We start from the raw sequence: 16668 nt of genomic DNA on the forward strand, positions 1-16668 counted from the left end.
TACCAAATACATCTTTTACGCTAAAAAAAATGATTTTACAACCAATGAATATTGCATCCTAGGAAAGCAATAGAACTCCATAGCCCTGCAATTTAGAGCTTATTCAAGCAAAAAAACAACAATAATACATGCTTGCTTAAATAATAGGATCGATTCTAGAACTTTTCTTGGCCGTCTATTTGATTTCTTCCTCTAAGAATCATATATGTGTTCGCAGATGACACAGTGCTCCAAGATCAATCTTGCCATGACGCTTCCTTCTTCGATTTTCTGCTCTTTGCTACGCTTGTTCCACAAGTGTAATGCGTAAGTCTGCTCACTGTACAGATCGGCCACCACGTCCTCCACCCACTGCGACTCCGCCTTGGTGTGCGGCTTCCGGAAAAGCCTGTTTATCCCGTTCCAGTCGACCGCATAGAACGACTTGGGCGGCAACACCGTTATGTTATAGCCGGGTGTATTTCCGACCCTCTCAATAACCCTTGAAACCAAGTACGGCCCGTTGAAACCCCATTTGTTTCCGTTAAAAGTTGACGCAAATTCGTGCAAGAAATCCAATAGAATCGGATGGTTTATGTCGAAGATCATGGCTGCTCCGTTTAGTCTCGTCCAGGCTCCAGTCGATGAATCCTTACTCTGTGCTCCGACTGCATTTCTCAGCCCAGAGATGTCTTTCAGAATTATGAAATCTGTGTCCAAGTATACGCCGCCGTACTTGTATAACATGGCGAGTCTGACAAGATTGGAGAGATTGTTGAACAATGGAATATATCCAGGGTCCTTCCTCCCGCTCTTCAAATCTTCAAGCCAGCCTTCCGCCGGTGTGTTCTTGACCAGAAACGGAACGTCCGGTGTGATTGCAAGGACTTTGAACCCGCGATCCAGTAGTGGTTTTAAGATTCTGTACCTGTTAGATTGTACATTAAATTATTAAATTTATCATTTTCTATCGAATGATTTATCATGATTCTATGACATGGCATTAGAACAATGGTTCTTGAGTGTTTCTTTCATTTATTTCTTATTTTAATTAAATATTTTGTTAACATACTAAAATATTAAAATATAAATAAATGACTGATTTCCAGCTTAATTAAACTCTTAAAGGAAAACAGAGATTTAACGGTAAGTACCCGCTCTTGGTGTCCATGGTGTTTGATATGATCATCAAGCAGCCTTCAGGGTGGACTTTGAAAAGGGTATCGACGGCCAAGAATTCTCTTTTTCCGAAGGACCTTGCCATCGAGAACCATGTCATGTAGAACTGAACGCTACAACCATGGTTGAAGAACTCCAGAACTCGGCCATGAAACTTCTGCGACAAGTCGTTTGACTTGAGTATCTCAAGCTCCGGTAGTTTTCTCCGGAACCAATTCAGTCTTTCTTCTCTTGAGATGTTGTCCGGTGGAATAAGAGGATCCTGAGTCTCGGAATCCTCCTCTCCATCAACCTTTTCCTGCGTGGGAAGCAACGGCGCCGTGCTAGTACTAAGAGCTGACTCCATTGCTGGTGCTTCTCTTTTCTGAGTCTGATGCGGATCAAGAATTTGATCATGATGGTTGCCGGAAAGATTGGAGACGATGCTGTCAGCGTAGATGAGAAAGAATATAGCCACAAATGAGATGGTGGAGAAGATGGGCGATTTGGCGGTGCGGCTAAGAAGCCGGTAATCAAACATCTTCTTAGACATTCTTTTCATCAGACTCATTAATTCGAGTTGAATATATATGGAAATGAAGAACACGAAGGGCTTTGAAGATTAATACAGTGATCAGGCTCAAACAGGAGGCTCTGTTGTAGAATCTCTGCGCGTACGTAGTTGATTTATATGGTTTTTGCATGCGTTGGTGTAGGCTTGAACGTTGAAAACATGTGCGATAGAAGTCATATATGGAGTAACAAGATTCATGACGGAATTCAATTAGGTTGTATATCAGAGGGATGATCCATCAGCTATAAATATTAAAGAGGATATATAGTGATTGAACGTATATATGCGGGGACCTTTACGCTCGGAGAAATTATTAGGAACCTGACCGGTGATATGTTGACTCAAGCTCTGTGATAAGGAGCTGAAAACCATTGAAATGGTAGACCGGATGGGGAAATATATATATATATATATATATATATATATATATATATATATATATATATATATATATATATATATATATATATATATATATATATATATAGGAGATGTATCTGAGTTTAACCTTTTATTAAATTATTTGTTAAGGATTTAAAATTGATCAAATTACTCCTTAATTAAGCTATACTATGTTGTTAATTAAATATATCGCTCTCTTGCAAAATTATGACACATAGACGTAAGACCATGTTATATATACTCAACAAAATAGTTTCACATTAATTACAACAAAAACAGAAACAAAAACAAAAGAGAAGGAAGGTGAGTGCGTGACAACTCGATCACCATCCGACAAAGGGCGTAAGCGAGGCGGGGTTGCATTACCCAAGTGCTCCCACAAGTAAGGTGAATGGGTGAATGGGTGAGGCAACCCACCCATCCACGTAAGGCATGGCCGGGTCGGGACCCACCCAAGTCCACTCAACGAGTGGGGTCAATGGATGATTGGCCACCTATCCAATGTATCCATGCTCCCTTTCATTGCCCTTTTTTTTTTTTTTTTTTTTTATTTTTTTAACTTTTTTGTATATGTGTGTTAAGTTGAGGTGACACTTCTGTATACAGGTAACTATTTTATTGAATACGATGTATTCTTACATTTACGTTATACAATTTTCATTAATAACTCTAACAGCAATTATACTAATTAAAGGATCGGAGCAATTTGATAAGGAAGCAAAATTTTAAATCCTATTGAGTGACAGCCATTTAGTGCAGTTTGATGCACATTTACACCTATTACATCGTTAAATCAATTTAGGAGTAATGATGTATAGTTATAAGTCATAATATTTAGCCATTTAATAGAGCCCTTTGCGCCTATTTATACCTTTAACATCATGAAAGCAAAATGAAATAATAATTGTTAAATAGGGACTTTCGACGTCTTTTAATTTTAGAGGATCCTATTCCAATAATAATTGTGTATTTAAGGATGTGGGAGAAGTCAATGTGTTTCACGAACAAGGGGGAGGAAGTACAAATGTGCATCCAAAATTTATAACCTTATTCCATTATAATTGTATCAAAATTTAATTTGATTCATCTATATGCATGTGGCGTAGGCAGCTACTGTATATGGTTTTTTTTTTTTTTTTTTTTTTAATTTTTTTGAAACATAATCTTCTGTATTATTGCCAAAAATCAGCAGGAAATGACCTCAAGGAAAAAGGTCTAGGGATTACAAATCTCCCTAAAAAGTTGAGTACATATGAAACTAGGAGGGAACTCAAGCCACCTAGTATCTAAAAGGTTGGATACAGCTTCTTGTGCAAGAGAATGAGCCACCCCATTTGCGTCGCGACGACAATGAGCAAAAGAAGCAGATTGGAAAGACTCCAATTCTTGATGCATGCTCTCAACAAAATGTCCAATACTGTGTAGGTAAGGAGGAGCTGCACATAAAGCTTGGATAACTTGAAGGGCATCCCCCTCAAAAATCACATTAGTAAAACCAACCTTTTTGGCAAAAAGTACCACATGGTGTGCCGACATTGTTTCCGCCATCTTAGGATCCACTACTGTCCGGTGGTAAGAAACTTTCACCCTCAAAAAATTGCTAAGATGATCCCATGCGACACACTCAAAACCAATAGAAGCCGAAACCTTATGAATAGATGCATCCCAATTAATCTTGACCATGTGCTGGCCGGGGAGGAGGTTGCGAAGAATAAGTGACTGCATTCACATCCCCAGCATCACATGGCCGAGTGGGATGAGGAGAATTGAACTGTTTAAAATCCGCACATGCCGTGGTGACCTCTTCCACAATGGATTTTGGGTGAGCAAAAATGCCTTCAAAGACAAGAGCATTCCTTCTAAACCAAATCTTCCTTGCCATCGTAGCCATGAGAGCCATCTGATCTTGGTTCAACCTGTTAAAAAGAAGATCAAAAAGCATTGCAAAGTTATCCACCAACAAAGAGCATTTCTGGAAACACATGGGACCAAGATCCCAAACATCTTGAGCACCAGGGCAATCCCATAATGCATGGACGTACAACTGACTCCTCCTCTAGAAGACACACAGGGCAAAGGTTGTTATCCACCACCTTCCTAGTGAACAGGTTTCCCTTTGTAGGTAATAAATTATGACAAGCCCTCCAGAGGAAAACCTTGACAGAGTTGGGGACTTTCAAGGACCACAGGATCTTCCATACTCCCCCATTATCAGTCGGGTGGGAGCATTCTCCAAAGGTACGTTGCTGTATCTCCTTTGCAAGGTGGTAAGCACTACGAACTGAGAAGACACCATTAGAGGTTCCTTGCCAAACCAATCTATCCAGAGGGAAGGTGGAACAAAGCGAGATGCTAGTAATGAGTTGAGCTTCCTCTTCTGAAAAAATGGAATGGATAAGGTCCACATTCCAGCGCCTTAAATCCCTGTCAATAAGGTTAGACACCAAGGCATTTTTAGCAAGTAATCTAGGGGAAGATTGCACTAGGAAGGAAGTAGGTTTTGAAATCCACCAATCACCGCACACTTTAATGCAATTACCATCCCCGACTCTCCAAATCAAACCTTGCTGCACCAACTCCTTAGCTGAAAATATGTTGCGCCAAGCAAAAGAAGGCTTGTTCCCAAGAGAGGACTCCAAAAAAGATGATTGAGGAAAATACTTGGCCTTGAGAATCTGAGCTGTCAAAGAATTTGGATGTTGGATCAACCTCCAGCATTGCTTGGCTAAGAGGGCCTTATTAAACAGTATCAAATCCTTAAAACCAAGACCCCCAGCTGTTTTAGCTTTGCCCAACTTCTCCCAGCACATTCAATGAATTTTCAATTCATTAGCCATGTTCCACCAAATTTTTTGCATCATTTGGTTCAACTCCTTGCATAAAGAGATCGGAAGGAGGAAAACACTCATGCAATAGGTGGGAATGGCTTGAACCACTACCTTCAATAAAATCTCCTTCCCTGTCTGTGATAAAAATCTGACCTACCAATCATTTAAACGCTTCCACACTCTATCCTTTATTCTAGAGAAAGACTGGATCCTCGATCTCCCCACAAGGGTAGGCAACCCAAGGTATGTATCACAACGGGTTTCAGACAACCCCGAGAGTGCAAGGATTTCTTGTCTTCTCTCCAAGCTTGTGTTTCGGCTAAAAAAGATAGCAGTCTTTTGAAGGTTAATTTTCTGACTCGACCCCTCTTCATAAAGGCCTAGGAGTCGCAGAAACCGTCGCCACTCCACTTGATTAGCCTTACAAAAAATAAGACTGTCATCAGCAAAAAGAAGATGGCTAAGTCTAGAACCCCTCTTAGAGGTAGGAACCCCAGAAATAACCCCATGTTGTTCAGCATGATGAAGGAGGGAGTCGAAAGCCTCCGCACAAAGAAGAAACAAGTAAGGAGAGATAGGATCTCCCTGACGAATCCCTCTCGAAGGAATTATCTCTCCCACGGGATTCCCATTAACTAGGACTGAATAAGATACAGACCGAACATAGGTCATAACCCAGGAAATCCACTACTCAGAAAAGCCCAGTTTGCCCATAACAACCTCCAGAAAACTCCATTCCACCCTGTCATATGCCTTGCTCATATCCAATTTAATCCCCATGTATCCCACCTTACTCCACATGCCAGTTTGCATATGGTGCATGGTCTCATAGGCTGCAAGAATATTATCAGTAATCAAGCGCCCTGGTATAAAAGCATTTTGTGTTCCTGAAATAATTTCTGGCAAAACAGTCTTTAGCCTATTAGCCAGAATCTTGGAGATTAACTTGTACAATACATTACAAAGGCTGATCGGTCTAAAATCCGAGACATTAGAAGGGTTACTTGTTTTATGAATGAGGGCCAAAAAAGTAGCATTAAGTTTACTATCCAGAACACCATGCTCGAAAAAAAATAGTGACTGCATCACATACCTCTTTATGCACTGTACCCCAATTGTTTTGGTAGAAACAAGCGGGAAATCCATCTAGACCAGGGGCTTTTAAAGCAGCCATTTGGTTTAGCGCAATGTTGATTTCCTCCACTGTAACTGCTGTTGTAAGTCGCTGGTTCATCATAGGAGTCACGCGACTATCAAGAAATCTGATACACGGCTCCACTTCAATGTTTTCTTCAGCCAAAAATAGCTCCTGGAAATAGGCTAAGAAAGCAGCTTCAATAGTCTCCTGTGTGTCACACTGACGCCCTTCCTTGTCAAAAATCTGTTGGATGTGATTTCTCTTGCTACGCTGTGTTGCACATGCGTGAAAAAATTTGGAGTTGCGATCACCATATCTCAGCCATTCCTCATTGGCCCTCTGCCGCCATTTCAAGTCTTCCTGCTCAAGAAGGCCATGCAAGTCTTTCTTCAGTCTAGTTTCAGCTTCCACCATGGTCGGGTCTTCCCTTTGTTGGAGATCCTGTAGCTCATTTAATTTTTCTTTTATTTGAGCTTCTCCCTGATTTCCAGTTCGCCTAACTCACTGTTGGATTGATTTTTTACAAACATGAAGCTTTCCTTGAATAGCCCTCCATTTGTCTCTCCCTTGGACCTTCACCTGCCACACTTGTTTAATCAACTTCGGGTATTCCGGATGTTTTAACCAACAAGCCTCGAAGCGGAATCGCCTGGATTTCTGCCATTTAACCTCATTAGAAGAACATGTCAGCATGAGAGGATTGTGATCAGAAAAGCACCGAGGAAGAACTTGGACATCCACAACTCCAAAAATTGAGTTCTAGCTTGCATTAGCAACCGCCCTGTCAAGCCTCTCCAAAGTCAGATTATGTACCTGGCGATCATTTGTCCACGTGAACTGAGGGCCTCTATAACCCAAATCAGATAACTGACAATCTTCCAAAACCCTCTGGAATTCTCTCATCTGCCCTCGGGGGCGGATTGATAAACTAGAAGATTCCTCTCTCGAGGTGATTTCATTGAAATCACCCATGCAAAGCCAAGGGAGAGGCAACATTTGAGACAGGTAGCGTAGTAAGGACCAGGCCTCCGAACGTTTTGCAATTTCGGGGTGTCCGTAGAACCCCGTAAATTTCCATGGATCCCCAACGCCCGGAGGATGAATTATAGCATTGATATGCCTTTTGCTGTAATTCTGTATACTCACCTTCAATTCCGACTTCCACAACAGCATCAGGCCCCCGCTACGGCCCTTACAATCCACCGAAAAAGCATTGTCAAAACTAAGTGTAGCCTTAACTTATAACTTTCCTTGTATTAATTAACTATTAATTGGTTATATACTTAATCAAAATTTCAATTAGATATGCTCTATTTATATTTGTATCGTAAATTTACTTCTCTTTTTTAAAAAAATAAAAAATAAATAAAATTTGTTCACTCCAGTCGAGTCCAACGTCCCCTATATTTTTAAAGTCAAAGAAATAAAGAATTAAAACTCACCCCAACATCGGTAACGCCTTGCTAGCTGCTGTTCAAATAACACATCATTTTTATAGACTAAATTGAATAAATTTTTTTCAATCCAGTTTAAAGAAAATTTTCTCCAATGCAAAATAGCAAAATCTCTTTTTCAAAATTCACGGCACAATCCAAAAAAGAGGAAAAGTGCTTCACTTTGTGGGCCTGCCTTCTTGGGTCGGATTTAGATTTGTCTGGCCCAAGCGGAGCCCAGATATTACTTCTAGAGCCCACATTAAACATGACATTGTCTACCTTTTATTTAAGGCTAATCTCGGCCGTGACCTTCCGGCCGTTTACGTAGGCTCGACCATATCATAAAGCTAGGCCCAAATTCGCTGAGCCGTCTTAAAACCTTATCCATCTCTCTCTCATTTCTCTCCCTCTCAGTCATGGCGTCTCTCGTACTCGGAGCTCCTCCAATGTCTTCCCAGTCGCTCACTCTCTCTTCTCGCATTTCTTTCTCTAAATCCGAATCCCTCGGCAAATCTTTCTCCTATTCTTCGCCCTCCTCTCTCTCAATTTCCACAGCTCCTTCTACAGTCCCCTCAGGTACTCAATTACTAATCTCTGTGTGTGTGTGTCTGTTTGTGTGCGTCTTGCCCTAATTTTCTCATTCTGCCTGTTCAGTGTACTGCGGCAGAGGCGATAGGAAAACCGCTCGAGGAAAACGCTTCAATCACTCCTTTGGCAATGTGAGCTTCTTCAATTTCATCTTCGCTTATTCGTATTATCCTGCTATGAAATTTGTGTGTGTGTGTGTGTGTTTTTTTTTTTTGATAAATTATTTTAAATTTCTTTGTTGAATTGCAATTAGGCGAGGCCGCGGGACAAGAACAAAGGGAGAGGACCACCAAAGGCACCGGTTACTCCGGCTCCACCAAAGAAAGACCGTTTCGAGGACGATCAGATTATCAAGATTGACATTGATGAGTCCTTCTAGTGTTTTAACAGCTAATAATCGCACCTGATTTTCAATTCCTTGGTACTTTTTTGTGATTTCTGAACCTCCCAAAAATGCTCAATGTTGTTGTTCGTTGGTGTTATTATTACTCTTGCTTGTATGATTTATAATTTGCTTTTTGTTTTTCCAAAATGGTTATGGTACTCATCTATAGTTTTTCTATGGTTAAGAAGAAGATTCTGATAGAGTAAGTATTTTTAAGAAAAATTGCAAAAAAGTTTCATTTGATTCGAAAGGGGCTGTTGTTTGTATAGACTATTTTAAAGTAGTTATTTTTTGGGATAACTTCGTAAAAGGGTATGGAATTATGCGCCCTTTGAGATAAGGGTATTAAACTAGCAAATATTTTAAAATAGAATATCCATGTTTTCAAACATCTCACTTAAAGATACTCGGTTAAGATTTGCTATTAAATCCTAACGTAGCAAATTCTAACCGAGTACCTAAAATACCCATTTTTTTTTAGAAAAAAAAAAAAAAAAAAAAAAAAAAAAAATTAGTCAGAATTGAACTGAATTTGCAAAAATGTCCATGCTTAAATTCTTGAAACTTTTTATAATTTTCTTTTTAAAAAAAAATGGAATTTTAAAAATTTTGACAAGATTTAATAGCAAATCTTAACGGAGTACCTTTAAGTGAAACGTTTGGAAACATGGATACCCCAGTTTAAAACGTTTACTAGTTTAGTACCTTCATCTCAAAACGGCGTATAATTCGATATCCTTTTGTAAAGTTATTCCTTATTTTTTTTAAAGTCTAATTATCATTGTTATTATTAGTTTAAATTTCTATTCCCTAGTGAAATTTCTGTCATCAGGTTTATAATATGCGAGAACAAACATGTGTCCTCGCAATTAGATGGGTTTTTTTTTTTTTTTCAATGCAAATTGCTGTGTTTGATGCGACTTGGAACCAAGAAGACCTCTGAATCCTATTACAATGATACTCTTCCAAACACTTTTATTATTTGAAGCCCGTGGGGCTGTGGTTGTGTCTACATGTAAAATGCACCACTTTTATTGGTTAATTACAATGCTGGAAGTTGTTGATCCAATACAATGTTTTGGGTGTTGTGACAATTCACTTAAAATCTAAAATTTAGGACTGAATTGTGATATCTTAAAAAGTTAGTAGTAGGTGGATTATAAAGATGTGTGTGAGTGTTAAATTTCATATTGATTTTTTATCAAATTTTTATTAAACGAGATTGGGCTTTTATAAATAATTTTAGAGAACTCTATTGTAACCTATTTAGTCTTTTTGATGTGATAACACATACTTAATAACGTTTATAGAAAAAAAAAAAATCATAAAATTTTCATCTTTTTTTGTAACCAAAAAAATTGTGATTAGGCAAGACTCAAAAGTGAGAGCCCACATGCCTTAAAAAAAGAGGCTATTAACAAAAGAAAAATAGAATTAGCAAAATTGTAATTTCAGTGACCAACCGACCGTTTACCTTGATAGATGGGTCGTTTCTTGCTAATCAAAGTGAAAGCATTCACCTTTTCTTTTCTTTTTTTCTTTTCTTTTTTTCAATTTTAATTTATATATAGGATTGAAAATAAACAAGAAAACTAGACAATACAAAACCAAAAATCAAATACATGACCCTTGAAAAGGAGATGCTACAAAAAGCTATTAAGAGATGTCTTTTCTACTATCCAGACAGAGATTCGGCTAGGAGTACAAATATGTGGGAAAGCTGTCAGTTGAACTGGTGGTAGCGGCCTGATGAGTTATAAGTATGGCAGTTTGTGCTCATATTAATCTTGGTGGCAATCCAGCTGTCAAAAGAGCTGAGGATACTAAGAATATCATAAATAATATGAGCAATTCTCCAATCGATAGTGATGTAAGGTTTTTAAAGGCCAAGTAGAAGTAACAATGAATCTCCCTCGAGGAGAAGGTGCTGACAATGTAGTGCTTGGGTTAATTTTACTGCATAGAGGCCTGCAAAGGTCTCTCACTGATTAGTTGGGTCACAAGGGGGATCCAATGTAACTGAGGCAAAGTGGATAGACCCACCAAACTTGGTATCAATGGCAGCAAAGGCAAAATGAAACGGAGGAAGGGATGACCGAAGAATGGGTTTGGGGGTATAAGATTATTTGAAGTTACGTATGATATATATTAACCTCTCACTCAACAGAAATGGATTCTCTCCAGTTCAGTTGAACCGGAGAGTATCTAGTTAGCTATTACATCAGGGGTATTTTTGTTATTTTATATTATTATTATTTTTTTACAAAAATACCCATGTCCTATAACTAACCGGATACTCTCCAGTTCAACTGAACTAGAGAGAATCCTAATACCTACTCAACCGACTCTCTTTCTTTCTCTTTTTAAAAGCAAAAAAGAAAAAATGGATAGCCGCCATGAAGATTTGAGGGCAAATGGAGAGATTTGCAAGAAGTTAGGTAGTTCATAATATTTAAAGCCATGAACAACCCTAGTGTTGTATCACACGCCGAGAACATAGCTGTTTCTTTAATCAAATAATTAATCCAGAGAACCTTAACCCATAATGCTGGATGGCAGTCTTAGTGAGGCATCCTCCCATTTCATTGGATATGTAGCTAGAGAGGTTTTAGGTACGGAGATTACAGCTTTGCCCAATCTACACCCAAGCTGACATTTTTGATGTTTTTTCCAGATCTGCTAATGAATTTCTGCAAGCATGTTACCACGACAAAGGATTACATGGCTTCCCTGGATCTCCTGTGTCTTCTTGGATATGTCTTTTATGATAATTTATAGCATATTAAAAGGCTTAACATCGTATTAGCCCCGTGATTTAAAAACGTGAGGTTTGAAAACGTAGTTAAGCATTTAGTAAAATCGAATTCAATCTTTAAAATCATGGTTTGACATTTAAAATCGTGTATTTTTAAAAACACCCCTTTAATTTCAAAAAAGTGATTTTATCACTTTTTTATTGGCTCAAGATTAACCAGACTGATACATACAATTGTTGGTTTAGCTTGTTTGTAAAGTTAGTTTCAATTATTATATTATATATTATATTTAGAGATATTTGTCTCTTAAAGGACAGTTAATTCCTTGTGTAAGTTTTCACTATTTTAATCTTTAATTTGCCATCTTTTTTCAAATGCAAAACCCCAAAGTTTCCTGAAAATGACTTGTAAGAAAATAGTGTTTTCCGTGGCCGGCTTTAGCAGCTTCTTCTGGGGAGTTTTAGCCGGCTTTCGTTCCTCTGTTCTTCTACTGTTTATACATAAACAGTATATCCATGTCCTTTTAGACTATGTCGATATCAGAGATAACAGAAGAGAACGATGAAGATGCCCCTCCCTTCATTCACAAAGAAGCTCAAAAAGAAAGGATCAGGCGAATTTTAGAGTACCAGAAATCTTTGTATTTCTCTTCATCATCTTCTTCTTCCGTGTCCTCTTCATCTGCTTCCTTCTCTTCATCATCCCGGAAACGCACCAGCTTGTTAGGATTGATGAAAGGAGGAAGCACATGTTTGAGGAGATTGTTTGAAATGGAACACACTAGTTTGGCAACCCATTTTGAGGATTACAGTGCCTCGCCTATGATAAAACCTATACCTTTGTGGGGCAGTGATTCAGATCATGAATATGATCATAATCCATGGGAACCCGTCAAGCAGTTTGGATCCAACGGTCAAAATAAGTCTGCTTCAGAAGGTGACTTCGTGGATGGAGAGCTTGACTTTGGGGGGAGTAGGAGGAAGTTGAAAATCAGCAACCGCGTGTTGAAGAGAAAAAAGTCATTTAGGAGATTGCCGGGATTTGGGTTATGGAGATGCAGAGGATTCAGACGCAGGTTGAAATTGAAACGGCTTAGGATTATGATTTGTGGTAGAAAGTTCTGATATTAATTAGCTTGTAATTAGTCAAAAGTTGAACACCTTGCAACCAATTGCCTCGATGAATTACCTTTGTGGGTTCCGTTTATAATGCATTCTTTTTATTCAGATTTAGTGTCATTTCTTTCCTTATCCAATTCTTTTGGTATTGAGAGTGGATGAATTTGTATTTGTAAGCATCACGGGTCCTCTTCTAGCAGACATAGTACCTTTGTGGGTAGTGCCATTTTTGTGACGTCCCACATCGCCTGGGAATGAGAATGTGCTTATATGTATAAATGCACCCTTTATGACACAACGCGTTTTAAAGCCGTGATGGCAATGAACCTATCAGAACTCCGCAGTTAAGCGAGCCGCTGCGAGAGAAATCCCAGGATGGGTGACCTCCTGGGGAGTCTGATATGGGGAGCCAAAAAAAAGCGGACAATATTGTGTCATTGAGGGTGGGTCGTTACAATTTCTCACCCTAATTTTTAGAAGGAAAAAGAAATGGGCTTCTCCCGCATCGGTTAAGAAGTGGGAAATGGATGAGATTATGAGCATCACGGATCCTCTTCCCATCAGTAATTGCCTGAATATGGTATACCTTTGTGGAGTAATATAGATAGATGACCATTAGCCGTCCCTTGTCTGATACTTTCCACAAAAAAAAATGTATTTTATTAAAAAAAAAAGAGAACGAAAGAAAACACTTTTCTTGTGGAAAGTGCCCGACAGGGGACGGCTAACCGTCCCCTGTCTATCAGTACTCACATTTGTGTATCTCACTTATAAACCATTCTAACAATTGCCTGAATGGGGTCACTTAATTTGTGAGTCTCGCTTATAAATCATTCTCTCATCTTCATTTAGCTTCAGTACTACTATTTTTTTTCTTACTCAATTAAAAAAAAAAATTATAATAGGAAACATCCCCATCATGTATTTATATATGTACATGTTTGTCAGATCGAAGTAACAAAAAAAAAAAATTATAAATAAAGGAAAATCCACAGCCCGTGAACAGAGCTAATTCAAGAAATATATACCAACCAAGAAAATTGAAGAAGTTTAGAACTTAATTTTGATCAAGAACTGTATATCTGTTTGCAAATGACACAGTGATCTGAGATTAATCTTCCCATGACGCTTCCCTCTTCGATTATTAATCTGCTTGTTTGCCTGTTCCAGAGGTGTATCCCATAAGTCTCCCCGCTTAGCTGAAGCAGCTTGGCGCTCACCCATCTTGACTCTGCCCGGTTTTTCGGCTTCTTGAAAAGCCTGCCGATCTTATTCCAATCCACCGGGTAGAAGGCCATCGGCGGCAAGACGGCGAAGTGATAACCAGGTCTCTTTCCTACTCTCTCAACCACCCTGGAAACCAGATATGGACCGTTATGACCCCACTTGTTTCCATCAAAAGTCCTCGCAAATTCCTCCATGAATCTGAGCAGAAGCGGATAATTCATGTCAAAGACAAGAACTGCATTGTTTAACCTCGTCCAGCTCTTCGACTCCATATCCATGCTCTGTGCTCCGATTGAGTTCCTCATCCCCGACAAAGGCTTTAAAAGTATAAAATCTGTATCCATGTAAACACCTCCATACTTGTACAGAACTGCAAGCCTCAACAAATTAGATAGATTCTGGGCTAATGGGATCTCACCAGGATCCTTCTTCCCTCTCTTCATCTCGTTAAACCAAGCTTCTGCCGGCGTGTTCTTGAACAGAAATGGCAAGTCCGGAGTCACGGCTTTGACTTTGAACCCTCTGTCATGTAACGGTTTCATGATCCTGTTCCCTCGTCTAGAGTCCATACTTCTCGAGAGAATCATTAAACACCCACGTGGGTGAGCCTTGAAAAGGCTCTCCATCGCCAAGAACTCTCTCCGTCCGAACGACCCCGCAGGTGAAATCCACGTCATGAAGAACCGAACCTCGCAGTCGCGGTTGAAAAACTCCAGAACCCGACCGTGAAACAGCCGTGTAATGTTGTTTGACTTGAATATCTCAAACTTCGGCAGCTTTTGCCGCAACCAAGCAATTCTTTCTCCTTCTCCGACATTGACGGGAGGAACTAGAAGATTCCAATTCTCATCGGCAACTTCATGATCATGATCATGATCACTCTCTTCTTGCATGGAACGCAGCTCTACATGTACGTGACCGACACTTGATCTCAACCGTCCATGATCAGTTCTTTCGTGATCACGTAACACCTTGGGAATTTCTCTGCGATCATCAAACGCAAGAGACCATGCGGAAATCTCGTAGTTGATACTGTCTGTACTGTAGATCATAAGGATCACGGCAGCGAGCGTGACGGCGGAGATTAAGATAGACAATTTGGCACGGCTACGGAAAACAAACATCTTCGTTGTAGACTTTTTGACCATCTATCGATCACGAGAGTTGCAAGCTGAAACAAGAAGTTACATGGAGAAGAAATATAGCTCCAGAGGAAATTTCACGGCCATCAGAAGAAAGACTAGCTCAGATAATGGCTAGCTTGCAACATATGCGTTGAGTAAAAGTCAAAAATCTCGACAATATTATAGACCGTACCGCCATGGATGACGTATTCAAAGATGATTATTTAGGAAATTAATTAATATATGCCATATTAGCAATAAAATAAATATTAATGATGAATGGATCAATCATGTGTTGTTGTCGAAGTTTTAATTTCTTGTGATATTAAGCGTTTACCAAAAGGGGCATGACGTGGTAGATTGCAGACTTCTCCCTTAATATATAATCTTATCTCTTCATCTGATGTTTTTATTTCTTCTTTCTCTAATCCGGCCAATAGTATTTCTATGCGTGAACGAGTGCATTTACTAATTTACATGTTCTTGGCACAAATTTTTCCTCCAAACCTCACCATATTTTCATTCTGCTTTGCGGACGCGGTTAGGAACAGAACCAAAAGTTCTTATGAGTATGGAGCCAATGGCCAAAAAAGATTTTTGGTAGGGGCAAGTAAACTAAACCCTCCCCCCACCCTCCTTCCCTGGAAGCGGCACTGCCAATTAATCTTTGAATTACTCATTGTTAAAAAAGAAAAAATAATAGTATTTTGAGAATTTTGATAGGATTTAGCAAAATAAAAAATTAACGGAGGGTTGCAATTGAAAGATAGATATTCTAAATTGATACTTTTTAAAGTTGGAATACTTAATTGCAAAAGTGATAAAAGATTCATGGCTATGAGTAAATTTTTCTCTATTAATATTAAAATAAATATTATTTAATTAATGTTTAAAAATAAAGAAAATGCATTGATTAAACCTGTCGTCTTTGGCCTCAAAATGTATTGAGTTGGCCTACGATACATATGCTCTCACTTGATTGTATCAAAATTACTAAAACACTCAAGATATATATAATAAAATAATAATAATAATAATAATTAAAAAAAAAAAAAAAAAAAAAACTGAAAAACATTCCTTGGTGGTAAATGGCCACCCTAAGAGCACTAGCTAGTAGTAAATACCCTATAGGTGGTTCCCTTCCCTAAATATAGAAAAAATGTAATAAAAAAAAAAATCACAAAAAATACTTACAGCAGATTCCCTATAGGTTCCTAAAGCATTGGGAAGCACTGTAGCATTCCTAATCAATATTATAATCATAAACTCGATTCTCTCACCTCTCACATATTTTCTCCTTCTAAAGTAAAAGTTAAAAACATAATATTTTAATGGTGTAGGGAAAAATTAAGAAAAGCTATTGTGGAGTGTTTTTAAATAGAGAAACAAAAAGTAGTTTTGTTCATAAATTTAGGAAAAATAGTTAGGTATCTGTTGTTAATGCTCTAAAGCAGAACCGCGGGGGTGGTTGCACCATCCCTGATGACACTTGGGGGTGGTGCGACCACCCCCGTGGTTTTGCTAGGCTTGTGGTGGTCGGCCACCTATATAATGTTTTTAGATTTTTTGTTTCTATTTTTTTTTAAAAAAAAAGAATTGGTTTGCAAAAAATAATAATAATGGTTTTTGGGAAAAACTCATTTCATTCCTTAAGGAGTAGCTACTCTGCTAGCATGAGACTAGTTATTCCTAACAATGAGGTGAAATCGTTTTCAAAAAAAAAAGAAAAAGAATGAGGTATATATAACCAAACAACATCATAGTTGTTTAATAGGAATAGTCATTCCGTTCTAGATGTCTATTTTGCATAAAAATGTGTCATAATGCTACTCTACACTCATTTATCACCAACTAACATGGCGTATTTTAAGTGATTTCTTTTTTTATTAGTGGCTTACATGAGAAGCTACTTAATGGGTGTAACAAATAGGGGTGAAGAGTTACTCTACTAAAAA

At 38.5% G+C, this 16668-nt stretch overlaps 3 protein-coding genes across 3 annotated transcripts; 1 reads left to right on the forward strand and 2 right to left on the reverse strand.

Moving 5' to 3' along the window:
- Positions 1-2063, reverse strand: LOC133873766 (uncharacterized). Its single transcript, XM_062311520.1, has 2 exons — positions 1134-2063; positions 1-907 (listed from the first exon to the last, which is right to left on the reverse strand). Exons 1-2 carry the CDS (start codon positions 1706-1708, stop codon positions 193-195), a joined length of 1290 nt encoding a protein of 429 aa, XP_062167504.1. The 5' UTR covers positions 1709-2063; the 3' UTR covers positions 1-192.
- A 5793-nt stretch (positions 2064-7856) lies between these two features.
- On the forward strand, positions 7857-8585 carry LOC133873675 (small ribosomal subunit protein bTHXc). The gene is made up of 3 exons (XM_062311417.1): positions 7857-8091; positions 8170-8234; positions 8357-8585. The coding sequence occupies exons 1-3, from the start codon at positions 7932-7934 to the stop codon at positions 8480-8482; spliced, it is 351 nt and encodes a 116-aa protein (XP_062167401.1). The 5' UTR covers positions 7857-7931; the 3' UTR covers positions 8483-8585.
- Positions 8586-13385: 4800 nt separating this feature from the next.
- Positions 13386-14860, reverse strand: LOC133874320 (uncharacterized). The gene has a single exon (XM_062312214.1). The coding sequence runs from the start codon at positions 14735-14737 to the stop codon at positions 13430-13432; it is 1308 nt and encodes a 435-aa protein (XP_062168198.1). The 5' UTR covers positions 14738-14860; the 3' UTR covers positions 13386-13429.
- Between the last annotated feature and the right edge of the window lie 1808 nt (positions 14861-16668).

The sequence above is a fragment of the Alnus glutinosa genome, chromosome 7 (genome assembly GCF_958979055.1).
Source record: "Alnus glutinosa chromosome 7, dhAlnGlut1.1, whole genome shotgun sequence".
Classification (NCBI taxonomy): domain Eukaryota; kingdom Viridiplantae; phylum Streptophyta; class Magnoliopsida; order Fagales; family Betulaceae; genus Alnus; species Alnus glutinosa.

Excerpts from the sequence above, each read along its gene's own strand:
- LOC133873766 (XM_062311520.1), bottom strand. The coding sequence starts at position 1,708 with ATGAGTCTGATGAAAAGAATGTCTAAGAAGATGTTTGATTACCGGCTT. Across the intron at positions 908-1,133 it reads ACCATGGACACCAAGAGCGG|GTACAGAATCTTAAAACCAC; the intron begins GTACTTACCGTT and ends ACAATCTAACAG.
- LOC133873675 (XM_062311417.1), top strand. The coding sequence starts at position 7,932 with ATGGCGTCTCTCGTACTCGGAGCTCCTCCAATGTCTTCCCAGTCGCTC. Across the intron at positions 8,092-8,169 it reads TCCTTCTACAGTCCCCTCAG|TGTACTGCGGCAGAGGCGAT; the intron begins GTACTCAATTAC and ends CTGCCTGTTCAG. Across the intron at positions 8,235-8,356 it reads TCAATCACTCCTTTGGCAAT|GCGAGGCCGCGGGACAAGAA; the intron begins GTGAGCTTCTTC and ends AATTGCAATTAG.
- LOC133874320 (XM_062312214.1), bottom strand. The coding sequence starts at position 14,737 with ATGGTCAAAAAGTCTACAACGAAGATGTTTGTTTTCCGTAGCCGTGCC.